The sequence below is a fragment of the Falco punctatus genome, assembly GCF_963210335.1.
Source record: "Falco punctatus genome assembly, chromosome: Z".
Classification (NCBI taxonomy): Eukaryota; Metazoa; Chordata; class Aves; order Falconiformes; family Falconidae; genus Falco; species Falco punctatus.
The window spans coordinates 10,453,343-10,461,483 of NC_137586.1; the positions used below are offsets into that span (position 1 = coordinate 10,453,343).

The window sequence follows — 8,141 nt, forward strand, 5'->3', positions numbered from 1 at the left end:
TTATAATTTTCCTTCCTTGTGTCATCCTGCTTGCCTGGTTATGTGGCGTTAAATTAGGCTTCTGGTTTGGTTACGGCTCATTACAGGCTTGCATGTGGCTTTGTTGCAGCTTGCTCAGAAGCACCGAAGGAGCTGAGCCAGTGTGAAAGTCAAGGTTTTAGGGACAGCTCGGTGACTAGGAGCTGAGCCTTGCCTGTGGCTGGTGACTTCAGCAAGGCTCAGACATGGTCCCCTTGACCTGGAGTTACTACCTGGAGGGCATCAGTCACAGGGACCCTCCCTGACCCTACCAGTGGGGAGATCAAAGGGCTTGGGATGGAAATACATTGATGGGACATGGCTTCAGTATCTCCTTTTCCTAGCTGAGCAAAGCAGTTGCCTCTTTGGCCTGTCCCAAGGACCTGTGTATAAAGCTATGTGTGACGCAGGGTGCCAAAGGGAGTGTTTTGAATGCTGTCAGACAGCAAAGCAGCTTTTCTGCAGAAATAGCTAAGTCCTGAAATACCCTGAGCAGCTGTGTTTATCCCAACACTCTCACTCAGAGAGATGCTCAGCTGTGACGTGAGCCGTTAGTACAAACATCGCTCCCACTGCCCAGGCCAGAGCCACAAAGGGCATTGCTCACTTAGTGGCATTAATACAAATCAGCACTGTCCCAGCATGCAGTTGATGGACTCGGTAAATGAAAACAACCTTAGCTTAACCCCAGTGCTCAGGACTGAGGCTGTCTTCTTGAGAGCAGAGGGGTTTCCAGGTTTCCCTGCTCACCCCCCAGGGCTGCTTTCATCCCAGCCTTTCCCTCTGGCAGTCAAAGAAACCTCTGCTCTGTCGGGGCTGTGCTGAGCTGGGATGAGGGAGAAGCCCAGGGATCCCCTGAGGAATTATTTCCCAGTAGTCATCACCTTCAGTAATGCCCGTGTTTTCTGGAGAAACACAGCAAGATTCCTGCAGCCCTACAAGTTTCTCTTTGTTGCGCCCCCATGTTTCTTTCCAGCACTGAAGGAAAGGTGTGTGTTTGTATTTGCTATGCCTGGGGCCATTAGAGGAGCTGATTCAGCAGAAGGATTGATCTTTTCTGAGCAGGGAGAGAAGAAAGCCAGCATCCTCCTTGCTCAGATGCTGAGTGCTGCTCCTGTGGCCTTCCGAGAGCATCCCCGTGTAGAAGCTGTGCTTGGATGCCAGGAGGAGCCAGCACAGCAGCTTTCTGCAGGCTAGCTCCAAGTCTAGTGGCTGGTGCCCCTGCCACCACCTTTCTCAAGCCCACCTGCCAGGCTGGGCATCAGCGCTCCTGCTCACCTGTGCTTTGCATCTGCTTTCTGGGGTGCCCAGAGCCATGCTGGGCATGGAGGAGCTTCGCAGCTCCAAGACAGGGACCCTCCAAAATCTGGAGGGAAGGCAAGAGCCAGCAGGTTGGCAAAGGGAAAGGCTGTGAGTGGAAGGCAGCACTGAGTGACAGGATGTGGCAACTGGGTGGATGCTGCTTTGGAGGAACCCCATGGGGTAGATGCTGGGCTTCAGGAGGGCTTGGTGGGCTGAATGCAGGCTGGAAAAAAAATTCCTCTGCTGCAGCTGTGTCTGCCATATTTACTTGGAGAGCCCAAACATGGTTATCACTTTCCCAAAGCTACTGAGGTCCCATGAGAGCAACACACTGATGCTGCAGCCCACAGCTGCGGGGGGACACACTTTACCCAAAGCATTGGGTAGCACTGGTACCCTTAGCAGAGATATCATCCCCCACCAGGCCTGGAAGCTCCTGCTGCTTCCAAGCAAGTGAGGACTGAGCTGGACAGGCATTATTTCCCTCATGCGACGTTTCTCCCAAGATGCTGGCTGTTTGCTCTAGCACCCAGGGTGGGAGCCGTTCTGTGGGCTTGGGACAGGTGCTGGGGAACTGTGGGAAGGGCTTGTCCTCCCTGCCCATGGTGGGGCAGGCGTCGGGATTGGCACGGTGGTATGCAGTGAGGCACAGGGCTGTCCTGTGGGATGCTCATGGGGTGCCCAGAGGCAAGAGAGCCTCAAGGAGGAGCTAACAGCTCACCTGGGAGCCCTGACTCACTTCTGCCCCCCAGGTTAGGGGCTCTCAGCACCCACCTGCCCTCCTGGGAAAAGCCATTTGTGTGCAAAAGGGCTGACCCCCACTGCTATGGCTGCCTCCGCCCAGGAGCGCCGGCGTGGGATGGGCATTGTGGGACCATTTGGGGAAGGTTGGGACATCTGCATTGCCGTCACTGCCCTAAGAGCTGTGCATGCCTGGCACCTCCCTGGGGTGGGGGGGAGAAGCTGTGGGTCTTAGAGGCTGGTCTAGTCCTACGGGGCTGAGAAGGGCTGGAAGGAGAGAGGCTGAAGATGGTTTGTTTTGCTGTGGATCAACAGATCCGCTCCCATCCCCACCCAAACCTTTCCTTAGTACCCTTCCCCACCCCATGGGGACTTTTACACATCTCGTGGCACTCGGGCTTGAAATATGGGGACAGGCAGGTGCATTTCCCTGTGGATCAGCCCCCAGCAAGGGCTGAGAGCTGCCACACAGCAGCCCTCCCTGAGTTGGACCCTTCCCCATCCCTCTGGTCCTCCCTGCTCACAGTTCTGCCCCACTTGCTTTCTTTACAGGAGAAGAAAGGCCAGGAGGTTAAGAAGGGCCCTGAGGTAGAAATTGCAAAGCTGGACAAGCTGCTTAACTTGGTGAGAGATCTGGAGAGCAAGGCAGGCAAGTGAGCGGGAAGGAATGATGGCGCTGCCAGGGGACGCTGGCCGAACAAGCCCGGCTTTGATCAGCAGCTGCTTGGCATGCAAGACATGGGCCTTGTGCCCCCGCTCTTTGCATAGCGGGAACGCTTCGCCTCTGTGCCTGGACAAATAAACGGAGGTGCTGTGAGAGCTGTGTTGTACAGTCGTGTCAGGGGTCAGGAGGAGCTCGCTGCGCTTGGTCCCCCAGCGCAGCACAGCCCTTAGCTCTTCCCCACCCTTGGCTGGGGCTGGGTGAGAGTCCCATGGAGGGCAGGTGAGGGCTGGTCCCCCCAGCCACAGGGAAGCCTCAGGGCTACAGCTTCGTGGCAGCCAGTCCCACCATGAGTGGTGGCCAAAGAGACTGATCACTGAGCTGCAGCCCTACAGCCATTGCATAGGTTCACACTGTATGAAAGCTGTATTTTTGGTGGGGTCAGCCACACATGGCCCCCTTGATTTTGAGGTGGTAGCCTAAGCCAAAGGGTGGCTGGGGACCTGGCCTGGACTTCTGTGGCTGTGGGAGAGGGACTTGCCATCACTCCAGCCAGCATATCACAGCAGCTGGCAGCCACCAGCTTCAGGATGCTCACAGCTCCCCTCTCCCCAGCGGGGCTCAGCACGGGGTTCGGCTGCCTCTCCCCAGCTGGTAGCTGCAGGAACGGCTGGGTGCTGGGGTTTGCAGAGCCTTCGCACAGCTCCAGCGCTTTTCAGCAGAGGGATTAGCTGCCACGGTGGCCTTGATGCATGCCGATGAGCAGGGATGGGCTGTGCCCAGCTGCCAGGACTGGGGACCAAAGCTGCTCAGTCCACTAGGCAGGGGTGGTGGCAGAGCTTCTCCATCCACTCAGCCGGCCTGTGTCCCCTGCAAGCATCACTGTAACTTAAAGCCACAGCCTGGAACCTCTCCAGTGCCTCTAGCACCCGGGCTGGGGGCTGCTCCCTGCTGACAGCTGCATGCCCCCAGCCCAGGCAGACATGCTGTGGGCATGAAATATCCAGCCAGGTTTCTCACCCAGCACCTAAAAACCACAAATGGATGTAGACATGAGCCCTTCTTTGTGGCCACCACCCAGAAAACCACCCACAGTCCTGCAGGGACACTGGCCACCAGCCCTGGGGCAGACTTTCCTCACCCTGCAGATTGGCAGGACATGCCACCTCCTCCAAATTTTTCAGGCGCTGGGCAGAGGTCAGAGACACCGCCTCGTTCCTACTATTAGTTTATTAGTCTAGTAAAAATGCTGCAAAGGGATGCGTTAGCTATGCCTGACATGGGGAGGAACCACACGGTCTGCCAGGCCTGGCCAAGCCTATGCAGGGACCCTGGCTGGCACCCTTCCCAGCACAACCCACATTTCTGTCCCCTTATGGCAGTGGTTGTGCCAGTGGGGACCTCAGCTATTGCTCTGCTCTAGGATGGGCAGGGCAGAGCCCTCCAAAACACACAGCACCTGCAGGCAGCTGCCAGGCCTGGGAACAAACCAGACCACCAGCATCCCTTCCTGCAGAGCCACAGTGGTCCCTGGGGAGTGATGGGGCTGGGAGACCCTTCAATGCTGATAAGGGAAGATGCTTATCTTCCCATATCTCCCACCTCCCCAGCAAAAAGCCATCCCAGGCTGCTCTCAGCAGGGATGGGGATGCCAATGAGAGCACGTCTGCTGCCCGTGGACAGGTCAGATCCCACCAGCTGGCCTTGGCTGGGAGCAGGCAGGAGAGCAGGCAGGGTTGCACACCCATCAAGGAGGGCAGTTAGCCTGGTGGTGTCGGTGCTAATGCTGGAGGGGACTGACAGACAGACTGGGGATGAATGGAAAGGCCATGCAGACCCTCTTGTGGCTCATTAAACTGGGTGCTGAGGCACCAAAAGCCCTCCTGAAGCTGGGGGCACACGGCACCCTGGGGCCACCCCCAGACACCCAGGCCAGTAACACCCTGCTCTGCCAGCGGGGCCAGAGCTGCGGGGGTCCCACCAGGTGCACTGCACCATGGTGCAGCCAGCCTGCTCAGGGACAGATGCCTGTGCCAGCCTTGCTGCCTCCCCTCTCCGATTCCCAATCCAGCCCCACTCGGGCGTGTGACACAGTGGTCACTGGCCTGGGCCACGAGCGCCAGGGAGGAGCCCATGGGCTGTCCCCATACACGGAGTGCCCTTGAGGGCAGGGCTCCTGCTGTACTCGCTGGCTGCTGGGACAGGCAGGATTGTCCCTGTAGCACATCCCCAGCCACTGTCTCTCTATCCCCATAATCACTGTGGGCATCTGCAGGGACTTCCCACACCGAAACCACCCAGGTGAAGGGCTGTGGCCCATGTCATGGCCCCTGTGAGCAGCTCAGCATCCCCTCTGCTCTCATCATGCGCAGTCCAGCACCTCAGTCCCAGTGCCAGCATCCGCACTGGTGCGACTCCTTTGGCACAGCTGGGTACTCAAGTCCTCAGGCAGCTCAGGGCTGCAGCAGGTACTTCTCTTCGTTCCTTGCTTCATCCATATCAGAAGCTGGGCTCTTCTTGGGGCATGAGGGGGTCCTGCAGGCCTTGCAGAGGATGAGGAAGAGGATGAGGATAAGCAATGCAATGACACAGTTAAAAGAAATTGCCACGACAGCTCCAGTGGAGAGAGCAGACCCCATTGCCACTGTCCCTCAGGAAAAAGCGGGGCCCACAGCTTGGCCCCACACTTGGGATGCCAGTGCAGGGATTGAGCACGCAGCCTTCACCTGCTGGCATTGGCAGGGGACAAAGGGGATGGTGGCAGTGCTGGCAGTGGGATGGAGACGGGGCCAGGCAGGCGGCAGGATGGTGTCACCCTGTTTGTGAGTTTGGCTGCTCACAGCTTCTCTGTGGTGCTGGGAAGGTTCGATCGGAGCTTTCTCTTGGTTTCCACCTCCTCTGGCAGGACAGAGGACACGGGGACCCCCCCTCCTCCCTCCAGCACCTGGAAGGGAGAAAGTCAGCATCACCAAGGGCACAGGCTGCCCCAGCCCCTCGGGGTGGGCTGTGAGGGTGCCGGCAGGCAGCAACCTCGGGGCCCAAGGGGCTCCGCTGGGGCTTGGCGGGACCTGTCCTTCCCGCTGCAGTCTGGGGGACCTTTCCGGCATCCCACACCGCGGCTGTGGCCCCCGGCCCCCTGCGAGGGCCACCATGCTGGAAGCGTCCCCAGCGGGAGTGGCGTCGCCCCAGCCCAGCCCAAACCCCGCTCCCCGGGGCACCCGCGGTGCCTCTGGGCGGCCTCGGCCCAGCTCCAGCCCCCTCGCCGCCCGCCCTTCCAGCCGCCTGGATCCCGCCGTGAGTCCCGCTCGCTAAAGCGGGGCGGGCAGCTGGCCAGGCAGCGTGCGGGGCGCCGGGGCAGCCCCCCTTGTGCTTTTTGCCCGCGTGGGGCAAAGCCCCGATGCCGGGGGTCCCCGGTGCCCCGATCCCCCGCGCCGCCGAGGAGCGGGACAGGCGCGGAGCCGCCGGCCCGCAGCGGGGCACCGGGCAGCAACAGGTCCCGCCGAACCCGCCTTCGCGTCGCGGGGCCCCGGCCCCCTGCGACCTACCTGCCCCCGCTCCGCTCCGCCCCGGGAGCCACCGGGACCCCGCCGGCGGGCGGGCGGGCGGGCGGCGCTGCCGGGGCCGGCGCGAAGCGGAGGTCCCGGGGCGAGGTCCCGACGCGGGGCGGCGTGCGGGCGCCGGGCCCCGGTGCGCGCTGGCGGTGCGGAGCGGCCCGCCGGTGCGCGGTGGCGGAGGCGGTGCGGAGGACCCCGGTCGCGGTCCCGCCGCGGGCCGCTCGGTGGGTGCCGCAGCCCCGCGCGCCGCACGCTCCCTCCCGCCGGCACTGGGGGGCGGGGCCTAATCGTGTCCCGCCCCCGCCCCGCCCCCACCATTGGTGGCCGCCCCCTGCCGTTCTTGCGCCATTGGACAAGCACTCGGCTCAGGGCCCGCCCCGCCTCGGCCGGCGCCCACGTGAGCGGCGCGGGACGCCGCCGGGCAGCGCGCGCTCTGCCGGCCCGGCCCGGCCCGGCCCGACCCCTCTCCCGCCCCCCGCCCCGCCCCCGCGGCCCGGCCCGGCCCGGAGCGCCCTGCCCCGCCCTGCCCCGCCCTGCCCCGCCCTGCCGTTCCGTCCGGCTGCTGTGCTTGCCCTCCTGCGCTACCCGACCCGTCCTGCCCGCGCTGCTGGGCCTGCCCTCTTGCCTGCGCTGCCCGGCTTTCGTGGCCCACACGGCCCTGCCTGCCCTGCCCAGCCCGGGGGCCGCTGCCTGGCACTCCCCGCGGCTGCCTCGTCCTGCCCTTAACCACCTGCTGCTGCCTGCCCTGCCCCGTACGCACGTGTGCACACGTTTGTACACACACGTGCACCCTGGCCCCGTGCACACCGGGGCGTGAGGGCACTGGCGATGGAGTGGCCAGGGCTGGGCTGGGGGCCTGGCTGGGGCACGGGGGCGGCAGGCAGGCGGGGTGATCACAGGCACCACCACAGCCCGTGGAGGCAGGGAAACGGGATGGACACTGGTCACTTAGGGACATCCAGTGCCCTGGGAATCTGGGCAGTGGTGGCCTCATGGGCACAGCTGGCTTCTCCCTGTCCTGTGCGGTGGGAAACTGAGGCACGCGGCAGCAGCAGCCCGTCCCCTGGTGCCGGCATGCCGCAGCCCTGCTGAGCCGTGACTGCCAGGGACAAGAGCCAGAGATGCGCTGCTGTGGGGTCACTCAGAAGGGGGGATGCGCCTGATGAAGGACACAGCTGACGCACCCAGGGGAGATGTGGCTGGGGGCACACAGGGGGCTCTCCCCAGTGCCGTGGAGGGGTCCCACCTGCAGCTATTCTGAAAGCCACGGCCAGGCCATGCGTCCATCTGGTGGCACAGACACATGGCAGCGACACAGCGGGGATCTGCTGCAGCCTCTTGGGGCACAGGGAGCCCCATATGGTGTGTCACACCAGGGGAAAGAAGCAGCTGGATGAAGAACAGGTGAAGAGCAGATTCCTAAGAGAGCTGGGACCTCTCCTTGGCTGCTCGAGGGCTCGGGGGTACGATGGGTGGCGGCTCTCTCTCCGGCCACTGGGAAGGAAAGCTCTGGGTGCTGCCAGGTGCCACAGCAGCCAGCAGAGCTGCCACAGTGAGCCGAGGGTAACTTTCAAACAGCAAAACAAAAATAAAAATCACTTCGCAGCTTTGATGAGCAGGCATTAAACATGCCACCACCACGAGGGAGGATTACACAGGCTGTTTGAGAATCTAGCTCTCCACTAAGAGGGTGTGTTTAAGTGTAAACAAACACAAACACATTGCCAGTTACAATGTCAGAAGCCATCTGATCAGACATCCAAGCATCTTTCCTTGGTGTTTATCGCTAATCTGCCAATTAGTCAAGACAAGCAGTCTCCACCTTAAACGGAAGAGAGAAAGCAGCTGGGAACAGCACTGAGATA

The 8,141-nt window shown here is 61.8% G+C and overlaps 2 protein-coding genes across 3 annotated transcripts in view; one reads left to right on the forward strand and one right to left on the reverse strand.

Annotated features, from left to right (window-relative positions):
• DNAI1 (dynein axonemal intermediate chain 1) overlaps nucleotides 1–3,116 on the forward strand; it is a 151,123-nt gene extending 148,007 nt beyond the window's left edge. For both annotated transcript variants that reach the window (XM_080371158.1, XM_080371159.1), the window contains exon 20: nucleotides 2,614–3,116. In XM_080371158.1, the coding sequence (XP_080227284.1) occupies nucleotides 2,614–2,718 (105 nt within the window). In that variant the 3' untranslated portion in view covers nucleotides 2,719–3,116. The remainder of the gene's footprint in view (nucleotides 1–2,613) is intronic.
• An 817-nt stretch (nucleotides 3,117–3,933) lies between these two features.
• On the reverse strand, nucleotides 3,934–6,955 carry ENHO (energy homeostasis associated). The gene is made up of 2 exons (XM_080371324.1): nucleotides 6,268–6,955; nucleotides 3,934–5,666 (listed from the first exon to the last, which is right to left on the reverse strand). Exon 2 carries the CDS (start codon nucleotides 5,359–5,361, stop codon nucleotides 5,176–5,178), a length of 186 nt encoding a protein of 61 aa, XP_080227450.1. The 5' UTR covers nucleotides 5,362–5,666; nucleotides 6,268–6,955; the 3' UTR covers nucleotides 3,934–5,175.
• Between the last annotated feature and the right edge of the window lie 1,186 nt (nucleotides 6,956–8,141).